This window comes from Mytilus californianus, unplaced genomic scaffold (genome assembly GCF_021869535.1).
Source record: "Mytilus californianus isolate M0D057914Y unplaced genomic scaffold, xbMytCali1.0.p SCAF_4, whole genome shotgun sequence".
NCBI classification, from domain to species: Eukaryota; Metazoa; Mollusca; class Bivalvia; order Mytilida; family Mytilidae; genus Mytilus; species Mytilus californianus.
The window spans coordinates 48,916,450-48,942,404 of NW_026262690.1; the positions used below are offsets into that span (position 1 = coordinate 48,916,450).

At 31.7% G+C, this 25,955-nt stretch overlaps 1 protein-coding gene across 4 annotated transcripts in view; it reads left to right on the plus strand.

The window, feature by feature from the left end:
- Positions 1–25,955, plus strand: part of LOC127738172 (1-phosphatidylinositol 4,5-bisphosphate phosphodiesterase beta-4-like) — a 130,554-nt gene that overhangs the window by 63,451 nt on the left and 41,148 nt on the right. For 3 of the 4 annotated variants that reach the window (XM_052249318.1, XM_052249319.1, XM_052249317.1), the window contains exons 11-18: positions 2,550–2,658; positions 3,719–3,929; positions 6,720–6,813; positions 11,504–11,583; positions 11,850–11,934; positions 16,112–16,202; positions 17,191–17,304; positions 19,902–19,991. In XM_052249318.1, coding sequence (XP_052105278.1) covers positions 2,550–2,658; positions 3,719–3,929; positions 6,720–6,813; positions 11,504–11,583; positions 11,850–11,934; positions 16,112–16,202; positions 17,191–17,304; positions 19,902–19,991 — 874 coding nt within the window. The remainder of the gene's footprint in view (positions 1–2,549; positions 2,659–3,718; positions 3,930–6,719; positions 6,814–11,503; positions 11,584–11,849; positions 11,935–16,111; positions 16,203–17,190; positions 17,305–19,901; positions 19,992–25,955) is intronic. The other variant, XM_052249320.1, reaches the window with a different exon arrangement.

Below are 25,955 nucleotides of genomic sequence, written 5' to 3' on the forward strand. Positions count from 1 at the left end.
CTTGAAGCAGCTGTTTGTTTTTTCAAGCAATTGCTTTAATGCTATGGCGTATAGCCTTTTTTGTGACCCAGATCAAGCCAAAGTTTTTGAGCAGATTCCTTGTCTGTTATTCTAAAAATCCTATGTATGTTTTCTAATGACATACATTAACAAAAACAGTTGAAAAACAACAGTGGGTTTGTGAAGTTTCAAAGTCTCAACAAATGTTCTTGTAGATGTATTTTTGTATTTAAGGTGACAACCGTTTGACTATCAAAGAATGTAGAAGTCCGAGTGAAAAGTGCATTTTTCATATCTGCGATTTTGTTTTTGAGATGCTTCAACAAAATATCGAATTATGTCAGTTGTTGATTTAATATTGAAAATTTGACTGAATCATCCCTTATACAGCTTTATGTTGTTTTATTTGTCTTTATTTTTGAAAGAGACTAATTTGCTCTTGTTCATTCATAAAATTATCGTAAAATCACTACACACGTTATAGTAATGTAATCTAATCTCAGAGTTTTTGTTTTAAAAGTAGCACGATTTACACATTCTGATTACACTTACCATGTTTTAAATACTTTCATGAAATTAGGAACCCTGTTATTTATTAAGGGCTTCCTTAATTGCTGATTGATACTGATTGACTCCACTCTGTATACAAATTATATAATAATCAACTGATCAAGGTTACTTCTGGAGATTGTGTCAAATGCCATAATGATGAAAATTAGTGCGGATCAATAATTTTTAAAAGAGGTATGCCCCTTGGAAACATTAATTATATGGAAAATTGAATCGTTAGCGCTCTCATGTGTACAATTCTTGCCAGATTTTTATGGAATTTACATCATAGGTTTATATTAGCAATGTCTTGGATGAGTTGGTAAATCAGTGCCAATTATTATTTTTAAAAGAGTTATGCCCTTGTAAATTTTGATTATATGGAAAATTGCATTGTTAGCGCTCTCATGTGTACAATTCTTGCCAGAATTTTATGAAACATATATCATAGGTTTATATCAGCAATGTCTTTGACACTTTTGAAAATAAGTGCTGATCAAATAAACGAGTTATGCCCCTTGGAAAAATTAATTATAACAGAAATCGCATTGCATTTGCTCTGAAGCCTTCATTTCTCAAAGATATTTATATATTGTTTTAAAGGACAAAAAAAAAAGTACTTTTTTTAGTTATTGCCCTTGGAAAGATAAAATATGTGCAACACGGGGGACATTGGAACTCTGATAACTGATTTCTTTATTTAAAATCGGTTGTGTTATATAATTTACACAACAATGTCAATAGTACTGACTACTGAAAGGGGTAAAGCCTGAGCCAGTTCACAGGTAACAGTTTACGTGCATTTGATGAAAATTTCAGAAGCCGGTCCAATCTTTAAATCTTTAATCGGTATGTATGAATGAATGATTCTTATTTTAAAAAAAACTAAAGTTTGGTAGAATACTCACGTCACAAAAGTTGAAATCATCAACTGAATGGTCAAATTTAAACCAATTATGATAATTAAAATTAGAATAAAATCAGTAAAGATTATGATACCAGGTGGATTGTGAGGTAAATAATTGCCCAGTAATAAACACCCTACAAGGGGCTAATCTGTTATGATTTTTTCAGGATTTATACGTTTCTGCAAATATATTTGCCTCCATCAGAAGCTGGGTAAATGTGTTGTCCCTATGGAAAATGTTAGTCATTGTAAATAGGACTTTCTGCTGGATAAGTCTTTTATTGGTACAAGGTTTAAACATCCTTACTTCTCACTAGATAGACTCATGTCATGTTTAATTAGGGCCCCTCCTAGTGGTTGGTTGCCCTATAGTGATCAGTCTGTCTGTCTGTCCCTCCGTCCATAACAAATTGTGTCCCTTCTGTATCTAGAGAACCGTTATAATTTCATACTTTATACTTGACATGTATAATAACCAACACCAGAGGGTGTGTCATAATGTTTGTACAACTTCCTAGGTCAAAGTTCAAGGTCAAAAACTTTGGTTTCAGTTGACAACCCCATGTCCTATGTAAATAGTAACTTGTTATTTACAGCGGGGCCCACAGAGATGGCTCCCATCTCAATGATGTCTAGTTCTTTTACATGTGGATGAAAGATAAAAGTCACAATAACATTAACTAGGCAGCAATTGCTTTAACAGCCTTTCAGGCTTTGATTATATGTTGTAGTTATTATTTTGGCTAATTATTGTCAATTATGGTTCTGATACAAATACAGTAGTCAATGAAAGATTTTTATAGAATATTATTTTGCTTAAATACTTCTCACTGTCTGTATTTTACAACTCAGATCAAAATAAACATATACAAAGTCAAATATTTAAATTGTTATGTGTTTAGTCATTTTGGGGTAATATGGGACAGTACTTTAAAATCCTATATTAATCAAATACTTCAAATACTTGTTTGGAATGTGAGTATCGTGTGCTCATGGCACAGAAATATTTTCTTTCTAATACAAATGTTTGTAATTCATCAGCAAATTAAATGATTTTAGCTGACATAAAGTATATTTAAAATATTTATTCCAGAGACAAAGAGATCCAAGATTAAATGAAATTCTTTTTCCTTACTACAACAGAAAACGGGTTTTGCAAATAATTAATACATATGAAAAGGATCTGGACTATGTAAAACAAGGTAAGATTAATGCAACTTTTACATGAATAAGTGAATATTTTGCCATTTAACCTTAGCTATAGGTTGCACTTTGTAAAGACAGCTGTTTCACAAACTACGCCTCTCTTTGGGAGATATATAATATTCATAGATATTTTGTTTTGTTTACGTACTGGTTCCCAGATATGATCTCTATGTTTCATCTAATAGAGACATAACTTGGGCATGTTACCAGTATAAATACACATGGATAGCAGTCAAATTGAATTCTGAGGAAGACCCAAAGTGAAGGGAGGGGTAGTACAGAATTTTAGTATAAGTTTAAACTCTTAGAAGTTCGGGGCATATAAATGTTGAAAATATGCCGCACAGCCCTATGTTTTGACCTTTGAAAAAAGGGCATATGACCTTTCCATTCTAAGATATAATTTTTTTTACGAAACTTCATAGTAAAAGTGGCACAGTTTTAGCCGTAAAAGGAGTTCCTATGGGAAATTGCATTGTCAATATTTACAGAAGTGCAGCCTTCAAGTGGAAATTGATGATTGATAATCATAATTTACCAAAATTTGTACTAAATTTCTAAAAAAAATATGTACCCTGTATTCATAATATTGACCAAATCATTGAAAAATCATCTTAACAGCTTTTGATTAACATTCATAAAACGCATATGAAAAACTTAATGAAGAAAAAATTTATTTATGTTGGTATATAGGAAAGGAACCGTTCTGGTGATAAAGAAAAAGAAAAAGGTCAATATTTACCAAGAAAAATGTATCAATATCATGCTGAACCAATTTTTTTTTAAACAATATGTCCTTATTGCATATTAGAAAAAAAAAATCTAGAAAAATTATATGTACTGAAAAAAGTTTATAGTTCTGTTTAGTCTTTATTTTTCAAAATTGTAAAAATCCTAAGCATGACATATTTTCTAAAATATCTACATTCAAACACCTTGTTCTTGCACAGCTCTGCTTCTTTCTCACAAATGGCCAAATTCATGACCCTGAACTATAAATATGTGTAGTAAACTTAAAAGATCTTAATTGTAATGTTTTCATTCATTTTATTTCAGAATGGTTAAGTCTGGATGGTTTTTGTCGATATTTAATGTCCGATGAAAATGCTCCTGTATTCCTTGATAGATTAGACATTTATATGGATATGGATCAGCCATTATCACATTATTATATAAACTCATCACATAATACATATTTAAGTGGACGTCAGTTTGGTGGCAGGTCTTCTGTAGAAATGTATAGGCAGACATTATTGGCTGGTTGCAGGTGAGAAAACATCATTGTTTCTGTTAGTGTGGAGAAACATATGTAGGGTAGATATATAAAGATAAGATTGATTGATTGTTGGTTGCTTAAAGTCCAGTGGCAAATATTTCATGCATGTTCAGGACGACAATATGTGGTATGATTGCCAATGAGTTGACTTTCCACCAGCGACCAAATCATTTGGATTTAAGCAACTATAGATGATACAATACATCTACTGAATATAGTATCTTGAAGGCTAAGTAATAATGAGATATAGTCTTAACTGTCTTGTAATTATGTAACAAAAACAAGCCAATTTGACCTTACTATGATATAAAATATACGGTTTTTAAGTTTAACTTGTGCAACTATCTATTTAAATGCAAGCTTCTAAGCAAGAGATAAAAACTGCATATTTAACTAATGCTATCTGCATATTCACAGCCCTTTTATTAATATGCATCACCCCTCTAAAGTACTGATGAATACCACCTGAATTAAGGAATTTCTACATAAAGTATTCATAGCATATAAAAAAGTACTAAAAAATAACAGTCCACGTTAGAGATAAGAAACTCCTTATATCATGCATTTTCATAACAGTATCTCTTATTGTTTTTATACGACCGCAAAAATTAAAAATTTTTTGGTCGTATATTGGTATGACGTTGGCGTCGTCTTCGTCCGAAGACACATTGGTTTTCGCACTCTAACTTTAGTTTAAGTGAATGGATCTCTATGAAATTTTACCACAAGGTTCAATACCACAAAAGGAAGGTTGGGATTGATTTGGGGGGTTATGGTACCAACAGTAAAGGAATTAGGGGCCAAAAAGGGGCCAAAAATAAGCATTTTTGTAACTTCCAGACATAACTTGTGAGTTAGTGTATGGATATCTCTGACATTGTACCACAAGGTTCCATATCACAAAAGGAATGCTGGGATTGATTTTGGGGGTAATTGTCTCAAAATTTTAGGAATTAGGGGCCAAAAAAGGGGCAAAAAACAAGCATTTTTCTAGTTTTATGACAATAACTTGTGTGTAAGTGTTTGGATATTTCTGAAATTGTACTACAAGGTTCCATATCACAAAGGGAAAGCTGGAATTGAGTTTGGGGGTAATTGCCCGAAACGTTTAGGAATTGGGGGCCAAAAAGGGGCCAAAAATAAGCATTATTCTAGTTTCCAGACAATAACTTTTGTTCAAGTGTATGGATCTCTCTGAAATTGTACTGCAAGGTACCATACCACAAAGGGAAGGCTGGGATTGAGTTTGGGGGTGATGAATCATAAGGGGGTTCAAAAAATTTTGGGGGGGGATTTTTTTTTTTTTCTTTTTTTTTTTTTTTCTTTTAAAATTTTCCATTTTAAGTTGGTTATTACTGATTTATATTTAAAAGCAAATAATAATGATATGGTAGGAGATACACACCAAACAGGATGTGTAAGTTATTATATAATAAGTATTGTGCAATAGCAAGAAATTTTCAATTGCACAGTATTGCACAATAGCAAGAAATCTTCAATTGCACAGTATTGCGCAATAGCAAGAAATCTTCAATTGCACAGTATTGCGCAATAGCAAGAAATATCCAAAGCACAATATTGCGCAATAGCCAGAAATTGTCAATAGTACAGTATTGCGCAATAGCAAGAAATATTCAATTGCACAGTATTGTGCAAAAGAAGATACTTCGTATAAATTGTATATAACTTGATCAATTTCAATGGGGTTTTATTCTTGAATTCTTGGGGTTCTTTAATATGCTGAATCTAACCGTGTATTAAGTTTTTGGATTTTGGGCCCCGTTTTTAAATTGGTCCACATTGAGGTCCAAAGGGTCCAAAATTTAACTTTGTTTGATTTCGTCAAAAATTGAATTATTGGGGTTCTTTGATATGCCGAATCTAACCGTGTATTTAGATTCTTAATTTTTGGTTCCGTTTTCAAATTGGTCTACATTAAGGTCCAAAGGGTCCAAAATTAAACTTAGTTTGATTTTAACAAAAATTGAATTTTTAGGGTTCTTTGATATGCTGAATCTAAACATGTATTTAGTATTTTGATTATGGGCCCAGTTTTCAAGTTGGTCCAAATCGGGGTCCAAAATTAAACTTTGTTTGATTTCAACAAAAATTGAATATATGGGGTTCTTTGATATGCTGAATCTAACCATGTATTTAGATTTTTGATTTTTGGGCCCCGTTATCATTTGTCCACATTGAGGTCAAAAGGGTCCAAAATTAAACTTTGTTTGATTTCATCAAAAATTGAATTCTTGGGGTTCTTTGATATGCTGAATCTAACCATGTATTTAGATTTTGGATATTGGACCATAATAGGTGAATGTCCAATTTAAAATTTTTAAGTTCTTAGACCACATTCATTCTGTGTCAGAAACCTATGCTGTGTCAAATATTTAATCACAATCCAAATTCAGAGCTGTATCAAGCTTGAATGTTGTGTCCATACTTGCCCCAACTGTTCAGGGTTCGACCTCTGCGGTCGTATCAAGCTGCGCCCTGCGGAGCATTTTATTTGTAAATATGCTAGTAAAGATACATCTGGTTACCAAATTATCAACATTCCACCAATCACCAGAACAGATAAGAGAATGATTACATTTATAATTATTACATGGGTTCATGCTGATAATTCATTTCTTGGCTGGCAAAAGACGGTGTATAAAGATTACAATTTACTGGTGAAGACTCTAGATATGCTTTTTTCCGTTTGAGATGATATCTCCTTGACGTTTATCCCAAAACTTTGTTGGTATTTAAGTAGTAATATGATGTATATTTTAGATGTGTAGAATTAGACTGTTGGGATGGAACCAGAGAAGACCAGGAACCTATCATTACTCATGGAAAAGCTATGTGTACAGATATACTGTTTAAGGTATAGCCACTATAATCATGCTTTTCACTTATGGTATACATGGCTCAAGTTGGCCGCTATTGAAAAATCTGCAGTCAACATTTAGGTATAGCCTATGGTTAAAAATTTAAAACTTGAAACACTTTGTCAAATAAACCTTCATGAAAATTTTACACAACTTGAATAGAAGCTTCTTCATAATCAAGAGAAAGTACCCAGAGAAAAGTTTTTATATTTTCTTCTAAATTTTTCTGTATTAATACTGAAAACTGTACTTGTATTATTGTAAGTCAACATTACACTTTAACATTGCCAGCAGCAGTCCCAGGCAAGACATAGGGTATGTCATTTTTGCCATGACATTAATGCTCCAAAACCCTTCTGACATGAAATTTTGCTGTCAGAAATTTATTTCATTTTAATTTTATACATTTTTTCAAGCTTTGGTGTATTATTATTTCTTTTTGTAATACATTTGAATAGGAATAACTGTACTGTTTTTGAAGAGTTGCCGGTTATACTGCATTTTACGACTGACAAATTTCCAATTGACGTCTGCAACTCTTCAACTATAGTACTGTTGTTATTATTTTTGCATCAATGCACTTTGTATAATACAGGTTTTTGTCGAGCTTGCTACTTTTGTTGCAGAAAGCTCGACATAGGGATAGTGATCCGGCGGCGGCGTTAGCTAACTTCTTAAAAGCTTTATATTTTAGAAGGTGGAAGATCTGGATGCTTCATACTTTGTATATGGATGCCTCATGTTACGAAGTTTCTGTCAGTCACATGTCCAATGTCCTTGACCTCATTTTCATGGTTCAGCAACTACTTGAAAAAAAAAAAGTTAATGTTAAATTCTCTCTTATTATAAGTAATAGGATAACTATATTTGGTATGTGCCTACCTTGCAAGGTCCTCATGCTCGTCAAACAGTTTTCACTTGACCTCAACCTCATTTCATGGATCAGTGAATAAGGTTAAGTTTTGGTGGTCAAGTCCATATCTCAGATACTATAAGCAATAGGTCTAGTATATTCGGTGTATGGAAGGACTGTAAGGTGTACATGTCCAACTGGCAGGTGTCGTCTGACCTTGACCTCATTTTCATGGTTCAGTGGTTATAGTTAAGTTTTTGTGTTTTGGTCTGTTTTTCTTATACTGTATGCAATAGGTCTACTATATTTGGTGTATGGAATGATTTTAAAGTGTACATGTCTAGCTGGCAGGTGTCATCTGACCTTGACCTCATTTTCATGGTTCAGTGGTCAAAGTTAAGTTTTTGAGTTTTGGTCTTTTTATACGCCCGTTTACGGGACGTATTATGGTATACCTCTGTCCGTCCATCTGTCCGTCCGTCTGTCAGTCGTCAACATGTCGGACATTAACTCAAAAATGCTTTAACCAATTTGCATAAAACTTTGGTGAATTGTTTATATCTATTGACGTGAGCTCCCTTTCATTTTTTATAAAATTTAGATTATTTGTTTCCGAGTTATGGGGTTTTATTCATTAAAAAAAGGGGGATTTTCCAGTTTTCAGACAAAAAGTCAAGAATGCTTTCACCAACTTGCAAGAAATTGTGGTGAATTGTTTATATTTATTGACATGAGCTCCCTTTCGATTTTTATAAATTTTAGATTTTACGTTTCCGAGTTACAGGGTTTTTATTTATAAAAAAATGGAGGGATTTTCCAGTTTTTGGACAAAAACTCAAAAATGCTTTCAGCAATTCTTATGAAACTTTGGTGAATTGTTTGTATGTATTGGTGTAAGCTCCCTTTAGAATTTTATAAATTTTACATTTTACATTTCTGAGTTATGGGGTTTTATTCATTAAAATAAGGGGTGATTTTCCAGTTTTAGGACAATAACTCAAAAATGCTGTCACCAATTCTCATGAAACTTTGGTGAATTGTTTATATCTATTGATGTAAGCTCCCTTTTTATTTTCATAAATTTCTAATATGACATTGAGAATTAATTGAACTTTATTTGTTTATAGTCTGACAACAGATTTACTAAGTATTGCACAACAGCAAGAAATCTTTAATTGAATATAAATTCAATTCATATAACCAATTTCAAGATCTTTGACTACATTTATTCGGAAACCTATAATATGTCAAATATTTAATTATAATCCAAATTCAGACCTGAATCAAGCTTGAATATTGTGTCCATTTTTGCCCCAACTATTCAGGGTTGGACCTCTGCGGGCATATCTAGCTGCGCTCAGTGAAGCATTTTATTTTCTTATACTATATGCAATAGTTCAACTATATTTGGTGTATGGAAATATTTTATGATCTATTTGTCAGTCACACAGGTTTTTTTTTTACCTTGACCTCATTTTCAAGGTTCATTGCTCAGTGTTAAGTTTTTGTGTTTTGGTCTGTTTTTCTTAAACTATAAGCAATAGGTCAACTATATTTGTTGTATGGAAGAACTGTTAGCTGTACATGCCTGCCTAGCATGGTTCATCTGACCTTGACCTCATTTTCATGGTTCATTGGTCAATGTTTAGTTTAGTTGGTTAATGTTAAGTTTATGTGACAGTTGTAATAAAGCTTTATATATAGGACTATCAACATAATATCAATGATTAGTAAAGAAGGCGAGACATTTCAGCGTGTGCACTCTTGTGCATCCATGCACTTTGTATAACTAAGGTTATGTTTGTTTATTTTACAACAGTTCCAAATTCTTAAAAGAAAGTAAATACAAATTTCCCTCATAAATTAAGAAATATTTCCCCCCCCCCCCCCCCCCCCCTGTCAATTTTACCAGATGGTCAGTCTCCATTAGTAGATTAAAAAATATACATTGACCAAATTACATGTTCATTTCTATTGACAGAGTCTTGTTAAATTGACTTGGATTAACAGTATTGTTTATCTATATGAAGGAAAGGAGGTATGGGATATACATCAATGAGATGCAAACCATCAGCAACATTAAAAAAAGTAAAGAAGTCAACTTCAACATACAATGTTCAACAGTAGACAAGTGTCTATAAAATATGTCATGATTGAATTTATCCTAAGTCTAGAAAAATTTGTAAATATATTTGACAGACAGCTTTCTAAGATTGCCATTAAAACCAAATTCTTGAAGGACAAATGACTTTTAAATACAACTGTAAGGTTCCTGATTTCAAACCTTTTTAAACAAGTGTAGATATGAACTTTAAGTAATTATACGACTGCAAAATTTTTTTTCGTATATTGGTATGACGTTGGCGTCGTCCTCGTCCGAAGACACGTTGGTTTTCACACTCTAACTTTAGTTTAAGTGAATGGATCTCTATGACATTTTACCATAAGGTTCAATACCACAAAAGGAAGGCAGGGATTGATTTTGGGGGTTATGGTACCAACAGTTAAGGAATTAGGGGCCAAAAATAAGCATTTTTTTGTAACTTCCAGACTTTAGTGTATGGATCTCTCTGACATTGTACCACAAGGTTCCATAACACAAAGGGAAGGCTGGGATTGATTTTGGGGGTAATTGCCTCAAAATTTTAGGAATTAGGGGCCAAAAAGGGACAAAAAACAAGCATTTTTTCTAGTTTCAGGACAATAACTTCTGTGTAAGTGTATGGATCTTTATGAAATTGTACTACAAGGTTCCATATCACAAAGGGAAAGCTGGAATTGAGTTTGGTAGTAATTGCCCAAAATGTTTAGGAATAAGGGGCTAAAAATAATGATTTTTCTAGTTTCCAGACAATAACGTGTGTTCAAGTGTATGGATCTCTCTGAAATTGTACTGCAAGGTACCATACCACAAAGGGAAGGCTGTGATTGATTTTGGGGGTAATTGCCTTAAAATTTTAGGAATAAGGGGCAAAAAAGGGGCAAAAAACAAGCATTTTTCTAGTTTCAGGACAATAACTTGTGTGTAAGTGTATGGATCTTTATGAAATTGTACTACAAGGTTCCATATTACAAAGGGAAAGATGGGTTTGAGTTTGGGGGTAATTGCCCTAAATGTTAAGGAATTTGGGGCAAAAAAGGGGCAAAAAAACAAGCATTTTTCTAGTTTCCAGACAATAACTTGTGTTCAAATGTATGGATCTCTCTGAAATTGTACTGCAAGGTACCATACCACAAAGGGAAGGCTGGGATTGAGTTTGGGGGGTGATGAATCATAAGGGGGTTCAAAAAATTGGGGGGGGGGATTTTTTTTTCTTTAAAATTTTCCATTTTAAATTGGTTATTTCTAATTTATATATAAAAGCAAATAATAATGATATGGTTTGAATAGGTAAATTAAAATTTTTTAAGTTCTTAGACCACATTCATTCTGTGTCAGAAACCTATGCTGTGTCAAATATTTAATCACAATCCAAATTCAGTGCTGTATCAAGCTTGAATGTTGTGTCCATACTTGCCCCAACTGTTCAGGGTTGGACCTCTGCGGGCGTATCCAGCTGCGCCCAGCGGATCATTTTATTTTTATTTACAATTATTGGACTAAGATTTATTTCTAAATGGCAAATATATAAAATTGCTAATAAAAGTTACAAAGGTCTTTCAAATGTTCCTTTCAAATTCATGACGTCAAATTTTAACATAGTTTTGGAAATGCCATCTTGTCCACAAAAGGGCTGGACAACATTACATAGGAAAAATAAGAAAATACATTTTCATACACGAAAAAATTGAAATAAATATTTGAAGTGGTAATAATGTAATTTCATTTTCAGGATGTTATACAAGCAATCAAAGAAACAGCTTTTGTTACATCACAGATGCCTGTTATATTATCTTTTGAAAATCACTGCAGGTATAGTATCATTTATAGTTACATTAAGATGGAAATGGAATTAAATATATGTTACATTATGGAAAAGGAAATAATGTTTGTATTGTATTAATAGATTAATAATGAATTGTTAGTTCTTGACTAGTTATTACTACCAAAAAAACAATTCCTTGTAATAAATAATAAAATTTATCAAAAAACATATGAACTTTGACAAATCAAGTGTCTATGATTTAAACATAACATGTTATATATTTATAGACATTTACTTTGTACTTTCATTTCAGTAAAGCTCAGCAATACAAAATGGCCAAATATTGTGAAGATATTTTAGGCGACCTTTTGTTGAAAAGACCTCTAGAATCAATACCAGTAAGTGGAAATATTTTAGTCTACTTCTTTTTTTTATAGTCCAGTATAAGTACCAATGTTAATCTGGGTTAGAGATATGATTAGTGAATTTTTTACTGGCAGAACATATATAAGTATAATGATACAGTACATTCCGGTTATTTGCATAGCCTATTTGTCAGACAAATTATGCAATAAAGCGGAGTATGCTTATATCCGAAATGCCAAATTACGGAGTCAAATAACATCGATAGAACAGATCAGTAAAGGAAATCCCCGAAGAAAGATGAACGTCTATAATCCAATTACAACATATTGAATGTTGATTTATTATAATAAAAGTTATATTATATGTCTATTGTCATTCACGTTATTTTATTTTGTATTATTTCAATAAAGATTATAAACACATTTTGTTTTAGTTTATTTGCGTACCGACGTTTCCTTTACCAGTTTACCTGGGATACTAAAATAAATTCGTTCTAAAAATAGATTTGTTTCTATGACCCGTATGTACAATGTACATTGTTACGCTTTGATTAAAATAAACTGTTTAACAAAACTACACAGTTTATAATCATTTTAACAATAGATGTGTACTAAACTGCCTTTGATGTACATTATTTACAGCTTGCAGAGTGAAGTAACACTGTTTATTTGACTTCGTTAGTTTCGTATATGCAAAGCGGTAAAGGGGCCCTATACGGGTTATTTGCTGGACACGAGTATTGAAAGTGAGAAAATATAATAATTAGAAATAAATGCTTTTTTCAAAATATATTAAAATTAAATGATTGATGTATAAAATTCTTGAACCATATATAAATGCCCTGTAATATTTAACATAAATGCAGATCACCCCAAGCCCAATTACGGGAGTTCACATTGGATAATGATCGATAATTAGCATGCGTTATTGTTTTTGAATTTCACCCCAAATGTAATCTATTGACAGTGTGTGAAATCCAATCAATTATTTACACCTTTTTAGATAGAATGGTCAGTGTTTTTACAACAATTACCTGTTTGACATTTTTATGACCTCGAGGCTTAAAATAGAACATGGGAAACTTTACCTGTGTAGATATCGAGGGTTATTTTTTTAATCAAATTCAATCATATAAACACGAAAGAAACTGTTTTAAAACTTTATTTGAATAACACAAAAGTAAATATGAAATAATGAAAATAATGATGCATTCAAGAAAAATATACTCACCAACTGCCGTTTCCGGTCAAAAATTTCGATAGATTTAACCAAGCATATCTAGATGGCGATAATTTTCTATGCAATAAACCGAAAGGCCACTTGTAGAGCTATGCATATAACCGACAATTTAACATTAGATGAATGGGAAATGGTTTTGTGCAGGAGAAAACTATGCAATTAACCGAATTATGGTATTAAGCGGTATGCAATTAAGTGGAGTCGACTGTAGTATGTATGAAACTCTTGCATAGCTCATAACAAAAGTTTGTTAATGAAAACTCCCTATTTTGTTCAGATTGTATAAAAAACTGGCCACAAGAAATAATCTTTAATTTTGATCTGCCAATTTTAACTAAACTTGGCAGGAATAATGTATGGAAGGTTAAATGATCATTTGCTATAAGGAATAAGGCTGCCTATATGGTTCAACATAGTACTCAATAGTAAACTACATCACTATAAATAATATTCTAACATCAGTAACTAACTTAAACAAGCTTTTGTAAAAAAAAATATTTTTGTGTTACTGCTGTGAAACATTTTCTTTTTGTTCATCTTGTCAGTTAGAAAATTGTGAATACCGTGTCTCCTATGGTTAACTTTGTATTTGTACTAAACTTGGCAGAATTGGCTTCTACCACACCTGAAACTATTTTTGTCCCCCGCATAACGCGTTGCAGGGTACATGGAAATACCCAGCGTCCGTGTGTCCGTACTATAGGTTAAAATCAGCAATATCTCGGACAAGTTTTATAATGGTGGACGAATGACTTTTTTTAAAAGAGTTATGACCCTTGGAAATATTAAATTTATGGAAAATGGCCTCGTTAGTGCTCTCACGGGTACAATTTTTTGTCGAGCCTGCGACTTTTGTCGCAGAAAGCTCGACATAGGGATAGTGATCCGGCGGCGTCGTTAGCTAACTTCTTAAAAGCTTTATATTTTAGAAGGTGGAAGACCTGGATGCTTCATACTTTGTATATAGATGCCTCATGTTACGAAGTTTCCGTCAGTCACAAGTCCAATGTCCTTGACCTCATTTTCATGGTTCAGCGACTACTTGAAAAAAAAGTTCAGATTTTTGGGAATGTTAAATTCTCTCTTATTATAAGTAATAGGATAACTATATTTGGTATGTGCGTACCTTGCAAGGTCCTCATGCCCGTCAGATAGTTTTCACTTGACCTCGACCTCATTTCATGGATCAGTGAACAAGGTTAAGTTTTCGTGGTCAAGTCCATATCTGAGATACTATAAGCAATAGGTCTACTATATTTGGTGTATGTAATGATAGTAAGGGGTACATGTCCAACTGGCAGGTGTCATCTGACCTTGACCTCATTTTCATGGTTCAGTGGTCATAGTTTAGTGGTTTAGTTTTTGTGTTTTGGTTTGTTTTTCTAATACTGTATGCAGTAGGTCAACTATATTTGGTGTATGAAAATATTTTACGATGTACATGTCAGTCTGGCATGTTTTATTTGACCTTGACCTCATTTTCAAGGTTCATTGCTAAATGTTAAGTTTTTGTGTTTTGGTCTGTTTTCCTAATACTATATGCAGTAGGTCAACTATATTTGGTGTATGGAAATATTTAATGATGTACATGTCAGTCTGGCAGGTTTTATTTTACCTTGACCTCATTTTCATGGTTCATTGCTTATGTTACATTTTTGTGTTTTGGTCTGTTTTTCTTACACTTTAAGCAATAGGTCAACTATATTTGGTGTATGGAATGATTGTAAGGTGTACATGTCTAACTGGCAGGTGTCATTTGACCTTGACCTCATTTTCATGGTTCAATGGTCAAAGTTAAGGTTATGAGTTTTGGTCTTTTTTTCTAATACAATATGCAAAAGGTCAACTATATTTGGTGTATGGAAGTATTTTATGATCTTTATGTCAGTCGCGCAGTTTTTATTTGACCTTGACCTCATTTTCACAGTTCATTGCTCAGTGTTAAGTTTTTGTGTTTTGGTCTGTTTTTCTTAAACTATAAGCAATAGGTCAACTATATTTGTTGTATGGAAGAATTGTTAGCTGTACATGCCTGCCTAGCATTGTTCATCTGACCTTGACCTCATTTCCATGGTTCATTGTTCAATGTTTAGTTTTCTTGGTTAATGTTAAGTTTATGTGACAGTTGTAAGAAAGCTTTATATTTAGGACTATCAACATAATATCAATGATTAGTAAAGAAGGCGAGACATTTCAGCGTGTGCACTCTTGTTTATAAAACTTATAGTATACTGTAAGTAATGCCCTTGATGGTCTGTTTGAAATATTTAGTATACAACAAAAAAAACTTTTTTGTCTCCTGCACATGCTTTTTATTTATAAATTGTTTTAAAGAACAACAAAAAAAAGTGGTTTTTTTTTAGTTATTGCCCCTGGATAGATAAGATATGTGCAACGCAGGGACATTGGAACTCTGTTCTTTTATTTTATGTTAATTAGTTCACTTGATTGGAGTTTTGGTCATAAATGAAATATAGAATTTTGTGAACTACCAATCTGCTTTCAATACCTTTCTATTGGATTTTTTCTGTCTCATAAAATTGTTGCTACCATGCCATGAAAAGTGTTTTTAATTTTCTTGAAAAATGGACTGATTTAAAGATTGATTGATTGATAAATGTTTATCCTGATGCAACTTGGTAATTTTTTACTCCATTTATTTTGAATGAATAAAAAAGATACCTGAATGATTAGTTGATGGGAATTCATATTGTTATTTTAGAAAAAAAAATAACCCTTTTTATTATTAATTTTTAAATGGTTTTTATACGCCCGTTTACGGGACGTATTATGGTATACCGTTGTCAGTCCGTCTGTCTGCCCCTCCGTTGTCAACATGTCGGACAATAACTCAAAAAATGCTTTAACCAATTTGTTGGCGCAGCTGTTTATTACCAATAAACAATGAAGCAGTTTGCTTCTTTATCATGGAAGTTCATAATATATACATAATTTCTTTTTATAATTAAGCTTGAACCTGGCCAGTACCTTCCACCACCCAATCAGCTACAACAAAGAATACTCATAAAGAATAAAAGGCTCAAACCAGAAGTAGAAAAAAGTAAGTACACCAAACTAATCAATTCTATTTTTAAGCATTTATAGATTTATTTTTTTGTTTTTGGCTGGAACTAATTAACTACAGCATGTATAATTACTAAAATAGATTTATCTGGCATTAAAGTCAGTTGTTTAACCCATTTATTGATAAATGGATCCACATTAAATTCTTTTTAAAATGTTCTATTGATTATGGAAAGTGAACAATGTACCAGTACAATTATTTCTAGTGATTGTGAAACACACAATTTACCAGCTTTATCATACAACATAATTCAGACATTCATTTTTGCTGGGTTAAAATTCCTGAATTTGTCTGAGAAACTGATATCATTGGATTAAGTTTCCCCTGTTCCATTTTGGGAAAATCATGTTCTATTTTGATTAATTTCTTTGTTTGAGATTAAATTTTGTTGCTATTTTGTATCCAAGGAATAAAGACTTGAACAAAAATTTCTGCTTTTACAATATATGTTCTTTTCGCTATTTTAATTATGACTCTTTGACAAATACTGGCATTTCTGGATTTCAACCATATTTAGGCCTAGGAAATATAAAGCCAAGATTACGTCAAACTAACTTTTCAAGTCAGATAGGTTATATGTTACACTAAAAAATCTATTTTGTCATCACAAGCACTATATGTTTAAAGTTCTAAATCCAACAAAAGTGGCCTGTTTTCATTGAATTTGGTTGAAAATTGAAAATTATGTTAATTTTGGTGTTACAAAAAAGCATCTACTAAAGTAATTTGTTGTTATGTTGTTGCCCATGTCTGGCTGAAAATGAGGATTTTGTCAAAATATTTTTAAATAGATAATTTATATTACAGTAAAATGTGCTAGAAATGTTTGCCAAAAGCAAATATATAAAAAGAAATTCCATAGTATTATTATTGATATACCTTTTATTTTATAGCAAAATTGTTTCTACACTGCTCTTTTTCTTCAGTACTTTTATTACACTTCAACTTTTTTTTTATTATTTAGGAAGCTTGGAGTTGTTTATGAAAGGTCAACAGGAACAGAATGATGACCTTGAGATAGTGTTTGATGTCAGTGGTGTAGTGGGCAATGTAGATGGTGAAGAAGGACCACTCAATGGTTTGTATTTTTACATAATATTTTTTTCATTATATATTTTGTCATACTTTCTTACACATATTATTATTATATATTTGTTAGATTTTTTATCACATATAAATGTTTTATCTATTAGTAACAAAATTAGAAAATTTCAATTTTATCTTCAGTTTGATTAACAATTCTGATATTATGCTGTTTACAACTCTTTTGTATTGAGCAGGCAATTCATGTTCAGGAGGAGTACTATTTAAAAAAAAACTTGTTTGTTACTGATTTAAAGACACCTATGCCAGTTGCCCTAAATTAGTAGCTGGTGATGCCTTACATCAAATATCTGTATATTATGCTTGTAATAAGATCTTGTAAGGAAGTGTAGTGGCAAAAAACTCACTTGCTACTTGCAAAATAACAAAATAAATGATCTTTATATTACGTCATGTCTAAATGTAGAATTTTTGTTTTTCAATTTAATTCTTTAGGACTAATAAATATGAACATTTTTGGATAAAGTGGTCTTTTTTATTATTACATTTGTAGTCTGATGATAAGTATGTGTCTGTTAATGCTTGTTTCATTCTCTTCAAATGTTTTATGAATGCCATCATGATTTGGTTGACCATTATGGAAATCATGGTCACAAATGACCAAGGATAGGTTCCATTTGTCATCCCAACAATCCTGTCTTCATTTCCTCTTTCATTTTATTTTGGAAAGTGACTTGTTATCTCAATTTATTTGTCATGATAAATGTCACTAGAGCAGTAGATACTATATACCTTTACAGAGTACTGTTCATTGCGAGTTGTTGGTGGAGTTTGTGTTGATCAATAGTTTTATATTAAAAGTTTTGTGGACTACTATTTGTCCATTCGTATTTTTCTTTTTGTCATGATGTTGTCTGTCTTTCATTAACTTGGTTTTTGATATCTCTCTTGATGTCTTCATACTTAAGTTTCTTTGTGATGGGATTTTTGTCTATATGATTTTTATTGTCTTGAAAATAATATATTAGGATCTGAACAAGTTGTAATCTCTTTTTATATTTCTGAATATTGAGATGCAATAAGAGCAGGGCTTCCAAAACGGTTGTATTGTCCGGACTTGCCCAGTAAATTATATAAATGACTTGTTGTGCCGAGGCTGAAAAATTTTTAACATAGTTCAGAAAAAAAAATAGAAGTTTTTGTAGTCTTTTTGACCTGACTTTTTGCCTTAAACAGCCACAGATTTCCGGTCGTATAAGTGACATGATGAATAATTACTATCAAAACAAACTCTACTTTAATACCCTCTCATTACAATCAAGGTAAATTAGTTCTCTGACAGGTGAAATTTACCTGTTCAGTCCACAGGTACAGTGGCGGATCCAGAAATTTTCATAAGGGGGGGGGGGGGGGGGGGGGGGGGAGGGGGGCCCACTGACTGCCATAAGAGTGGGCCCACTTAGTCATGCTTAGTCACCCCTTAGTCACGTATTTGTCTCTGGTCCGTGTTTTATCATTGTCAAGTCAACATCTTGTATTTAGGAAAATGTCCTTTTAAAAAACAAACAAAAGTGAAATTATTGACAGCGTAACTTGGCACAAATAAGAAGTCTAAGGCAGATATTAGTACGCTGATGTTGCACACTTCGAAAGGTGCACTGTCAATTTAACAGTTAACGCCAGAACATCGAATTTATATAAAAAATCAAGTTAAATATGGGTTTTGTGTCAATCGTAATTTACATGATGCCCAACTGATTACTAGGTTGCCTTTTGTTACTAAGTCTTAAGGGATTAAAATCGGGATAAGACAAATAAAAAATGTCCGGCTGGCTCAAATATTTTTTTGAAAGCCCTGGATAAAGACCAAATTTTTTTTATTGGTTAATTTCTAAAATGTATAAGTGTACCCTGTACTAAACTGATAAAAAAGACTGACATCTTGTTGTACTATTTGTCTTATAAACAAAGTTGTTCTTATTGTATTGTTAACTGCACAATGTGTCGACCTTGCACAATTTTGGTGCTCGTCCTTTGTCGTCATTTGTATCTGTATAAATATTTGCCAACTTTATTTACAAATAGTCTCTCTTTAAAAAGACCCCTAAAAACACACTTTTAAAGGATAAATGACAAATATTGAAATATATATTACTGAAGTTTATTTTTAAATGTAGATTTAAGGGCTTACAAGAGGGACTATTACTATATATCTATAGAGTTGTTTGTGTAAATCTTTATTTTTGCTATGTTGGTGGGGTGTACCCATTAAATAATGTTATTATGAATAATAATTTCCAAGAAAAGCTACTGTAATTTCAGAAATAAATGTGTGCATTTATTATTGCAAATCCTTGACCACTGGCAAAAATATTAAATCTAGTTAATGTGATTTGAAAAATTTAATGAAGGAAACTCACTATTGAAATTATGATTGCAAGTTTTTATAATTGTGAACCTGATGCTGTCCCATTTTTTGAATTAAAAGAAACATTACAATAATTTCTGAATTTACAGTATCCACCTGTTTTAGAAAAAAGAAAAAATTTCACAAATATATACTGATATATAGTACATAATATATTGAGTTTACAGGAACAATATGGAGAAAATCTTGTCTTTTTTATGTAGATGATGACAGCAGTTCCAGTAGTGATATGTCTGGAGAAGAAATTATACAAAACAAACCCAAGCAAACCAATGGTCCAATGCAGGCATCATGTACAAAACATTCCCACCCTATTAAATGTGTCTTCAAATCATTAACAATTTCTCACAATTATTGAAAGCAAAGAAGAAAAAAAACTATAATCAGAAATTTTTAGATCTAATTGATTGAATAATAATATATGGTCATTATAATTTATGAACTAAAATTATGGTTAATCATTTGAAATGTTACAATTTTGAATAAGTTTTATACTGAACAATTTGTAATGGTTTGATAATTGTGTTGTATGAGTTGTCATGGTTTGTTGTGACATATTTGATAGTTGATTATATACATATATATCTGTATAATCTAATCATTTACTTTGTCTGCCTCCAAACAATTTTAATTTTGTTCATCCCTAGACTTGCATGATCACTTTCAGTTACATCCGTTTTCCTCTTCATTTTTTTTTTTTTACAAAAGATCTATAAATAAGTGTTCTGCTTTTGATATTGTTTGATTTTCATCTCTCCATGACATAGGAAGACATACACACACACACACACACAAGGAATAGATTTGTTATGTATTGTAGCGATATTTTCATTACATTTGTGTTTAATGAGTATTGTTGGTACATTCCTCTGTTTGTCTATTACACCAATATGATATCCTGATGATGTTTGAAATACAATGTACCATAGAAGGCGATAAGATTAGCACCATACAAAGAATAAGATTAGCACCATACAAGGCGATCACCATACAAGGTGATAAGATTAGCACCATACAAGGCGATAAAATTAGTAAAAACTCATATTGTAAAAACCCATCAAAGATATATGTAAAATATGACACATTTTCTAGGGACCCTTCTGTTTTCAAACAACTTTGTGAATTCTACATGAATTTTACAGTTTTTTTTTCAGCTTTTATTTATTTTTTTAAGAGCTATCAATCTAAAAAGTTAGTAAGAGATAATTGGATATAGGGATTATTGTTATGAAAAATTGCCTCACTATATAATATTTTTTCCTCAAGTAAATAACACCACATATCCATTATTTTAACACTCCAGGATGCTATCATATTCTTTCTTTAAATAAAAAAATATTTGTCAGACCAAGTCACACAACATTTAGGATTAGAAAAAAAAAGAAGAATTATTTGTTCTCAGACAGCTTTTTGTCTCGCCTTGACAGAGTCAAAAAGCGATACATATGTATGCAGTTTCCGGCGTCAGCGACGACAGCGGCGTCAACAATGTATTAGTTTGTGATTAGGTCTAGTTTAAGGTGAACCACTAGTGGTTGGTCAATGATATTTGGTATGCAGTTGTATCATAACTGGCACATCTCATTTCCATGGAGATTATTTAGCCCTGCCCCCTCAGTCATGGTCTATTGACTTTGAAACTTTTGCTTAGTTTACATGTATTAGTTTGTGATTAGGTCAGTTTATGGGGAACCACTAGTGGTAAGTCAATGATATTTGGCATGCAGTTGTATAAGCATTGGCATATCTCATTACCATGGAGATAATTGGCTACGCCTCCTTAGTCATGGTCTATTGACTTTAAAACTTTTGCTTAGTTTACATGTATTAGTTTGTGATTAGGTCAGTTCAAGGGGAACCACTAGTGGTAAGTCAATGATATTTGGTATGCAGTTGTATGAGCATTGGTATATCTAATGTCCATGGAGAATATTTGGTCCCGCACCTACAGTCATGGTCTATTGACTTTGAAACTTTTGCTTAGTTTACATGTATTAGTTTGTGATTAGGTCAGTTCAAGGGGAACCATTAGTGGTAGGCCAATGTTAATTGGTATGCAATTGTATAAGCATTAGCACATCTCATTTCCATGAAGAATATTTGGTCTGGCCCCCTCAGTCATGGTCTATTGACTTTGAAACTTTTGCTTAGTTTACATGTATTAGTTTGTGATTAGGTCAGTTCAAGGGGAACCATTAGTGGTAGGCCAATGTTAATTGGTATGCAATTGTATAAGCATTAGCACATCTCATTTCCATGAAGAATATTTGGTCTGGCCCCCTCAGTCATGGTCTATTGACTTTGAAACTTTTGCTTAGTTTACATGTATTAGTTTGTGATTAGATCAGTTTAAGATTAAGTGCTAATGTTAAGTCAATGATATTTAGGGTGCAAATTAATTGGCATTTGCAAATCTCGTTTCCATGGAGATTATATAGCCCCACCACCTCATCATGGTTCATTGACTTTGAAACTTTTACATAGTTTACAAGTCAATGTTTGTGTTTAGGTTTGTTGAAAGGGAACGACTTATGATAAGTCTATGGTATTTGGTATGAAGATGTAAAAGCATTGGCACATCTCTTTTCCATGGAGATTGTTTTGCCATGTACCTTCAGTCATGGTTCATTGATTGTTTAGCCATGTACCTTCAGTCATGGTTCATCGACTTGGAATATTTGCATAACTTATGTGTTAAAGTATTTTTATTTTAATTTCAACATTTGCATTATCAAAGTTACAAAAAGGCGAGACATATCTCTGTGATAACAGTTTATTTATAAAACATAGCTAGGTTGATAAAATCAAACACATAAAGACAGAGTTGCACACATAAGACAATCAATAAATAGTTCACTGTGTTGAAGACCTTCTATTAAAACATAGAGCTAATAGTTGTATATAATGATATTTTATGACTATAATCCTATATTATATTCAATATCTTTAACAAGAATTGAGTTATTGATATACCTTGATTTCATGATTGAACTTAATCAATACTTCAATATAACATTATTTTTAAACAGAGCAATATTTCTGATTTAATTTTGGCCACTTTGATCTACATTCCACACTTTGTTGACCCTGAAACACCACTTTACAGGTATTTTAAAAAAACCTGTAGGCACTTAGAGATATATTTTCTATAAACCATAGATTTGGTTAAGTTATGTGCTTGGGTTGATTTCTCTGTTATTGTAAATGACATATAAACACTTCAGTGTAATTCATGTCATATAAACATTGTAATTCATGTCATATAAACACTACATTGTAATTCAATGGTCATCATGACATTAAGTGACTTTATTTAAAAGTTACATTATATAGGTCCATATTTTAGATGTTCATGGTTCATTAGTCTCTTTTATAGTGGAACATTATTTTTTAACAGTTTTTCCATCACCGTAAATAAGAATTTTATGCTTTTGGGATTCTGGTAATTATTCACATTTATGTCTGTATAATAGACATTCGTAGTGGTATTTCACATATGTTGCTTATTTCATCATTATTTTTTAAAAAACAAAACAAATAATGAACACATGACTATAATGACCCAATGTTTGTGTGTCTCTTAAATTTTGCATTTAAGTCAAAGTGGTATCTATTTCATAGTTTGTTTAAGGTTAGGTAGATATCATTAAATATATACATATCTATTGGAAAAAATGTCTAGGAAACTTTAAAAAAACAAGGAAATTTAATATTAACAGTATACAATCCATAAAGAGGTATACTAATCAACATTAAATAATTTCCTTATAAACATTCCAACAACAATAGTAAAGACAGACAGGGGATGTGGTTTTTTTTTTATGCATACACTGAAAAAAAAAAACTATTATTAATCATGAACAAAAAAACTTCTAGAATGTTATATCTTTACCATTAAAATTAAAATATTAGTCCCATTCCATTTAATTTGTTAAAGAAATATGTTTCCTTCCAATATTTGTGTTTTTCAAAGCAAAAGTGGATTTGCCTTTCTACATAAAGGGAAGTTTGTCATTACAAAAATTGTTTCAGTTTGCTTTGAATTGATTGTGACAAATTTTTCGTCATCTCATATAAAGTTTTCTGCATATCAAAAAATTTCTTTTTCCAGTTCTTAAACCTGGTGAAACATGGAGGACCTGTTTTTATGTCAAAAAAAATCTCTTGAAGATTTTATATTAAGTTAAAATTACAACACAAAAATAAGGCAATGAGACGTGATTGCCTCTTAAAAAATTATCCTTCAAAGACTATTGGACAAGAATGTAAACAAGTTCAGGTTACTGTACAGCTTTCAACAATGAGTAAACCCCATACTGTTGAGTAAAATATGAGCATTGAATAAAATGGAATTGTCAGTAAATATAAATTGATGTATTGCATTCAAACACAAGAAATTTTTTGGGAAAACATTGCTAGACAAAAATGTATGGTTTTGTGTGATTAGTTATAGTGTGATGAATTTGTAGTATTTACAAAGGCTAAGAACAGATCTTTCTGTCTCTCTGTTTATTGATGTGAACTTTTGTTTTATTGACAAGGAAAATGAGCTGGGAATGATTGTTGTCTTCTCAGTTTGAATACTCCAAGTCAAAAGATTTATAGTAATGTTAAAAGTCAAAATAATATGAGTATTTATCACCTTTGATCCTTTATGAAATAATGAATATTTATGATCTCTTTATTATTATTTTGAGATTGTATTTTTTTTTTTTTTTTTTTTTTAGCTGTCTTAATTTTTGTAGATTTTGCATTCTATTTCTCTCTCTTTATAAATGGAAAAATTATTGAATTTTTACGTTTCCATTCTCTAACTTTAATTTGCCACAATCAATTGTTATGAAACTTATACATAATGCTTATTACCATAAAGCACAGATCAAGTTTGAATTTGGGTGGCATCACTTTTACAGTTCTCTAGTTATGTCCCTTTATAACGTTATATGCAAATGGTGGCAATATCTGTTTCCCAAGGACACATTCTCCTTTTTTTTTTTATGTTCCAGACCTCTGTACTACTTTGGCCAGACAAAGAAAAGGAATCTCACTCATACAAAATTGCTATATTTCTATCGTTCCAATTTGAGTTCATGTTCCCTTAACCTAAGTCAGTTTATTGTAATGTTCTTCAGGTCTGAAAAATCCAGAAACAACTTAAACCTGCGAGAATGAAACTTCCAAATGTGTAAATAATTTAGATATGAATCAGAGCTCAGCACTTTTGAAGTTCAATTGTTTACTGATGATATCGTCAAAATTATAATTTTAGTCCCCTACCGACAAAGTTGAAGGGGACTTTATGTTTGCACTCCGTCCGTCTGTGTGTCTTGTCTGTCTGTCCATCCGTCAGTCCAGCAAATCAGTTTTCCACACTTTTTTTCTTCGTGTTTAAAAATATTGAGTTGATAATTGGTATATAGTTTTATCATGACAAGTTACAGATCCAGTTCGAATTTTGTTCCGGTTTGAAGATATTGTGCAGAGTTATGGTCCTTGGACTTAGAAAATTCACTTAAATAATCAGTTTTCAACACTTTTTTTCGTCATGTTTGAAGATATTGACTTGATATTTGTTATATAGTTTACACCATGACAAGTTATAGATCAAGTTAGCATTTTGTTCCAATACAATTAATTTTTAACTGGTAGGGGACTGCAATACTCTCAGAATGCTTGTTTTAATTACGATTGCCATTTTTGGGACAGTATTCGATGCACCAATACCACTCTGTGATCACCTATGTAAACTTTATTGTTATCAGTCAGCCAGGACAGTTAGGTATAGATCATTTGCATAAAATTTGCATATCTTTATAAATAAAGCAAAATTGTACATTTTCTCAAAATAATTCAGCATGATAAGAGTTTAGTTTCCTTAAAAAGAAGGCCAAATTTTTTTAAGGAATAAGCTGTTACCTTACTCTTATTCTCAAATCTTTGTAGATTCTGGGCTATTTAGAGTTTAACATAACAACTCTTCTAAATTCTGGGCATTTTAGAGCTTAACATAACAACTCTTCTAAATTCTGGATTATTTAGAGCTAAACATAACAACTCTTCTAGATTCTGGATTATTAAGAGCTAAACATAACACCTCTTCTAAATTCTTGTCATTTTAGAACTTAACATAACAACTCTTCTAGAATGGGCATTTTAGAACTTAACATAACAACTCTTCTAAATTCTGGATTATTTAAAGCTAAACATAACAATTCTTCTAAATTCTGGGCATTTTAGAACTTAACATAACAACTCTG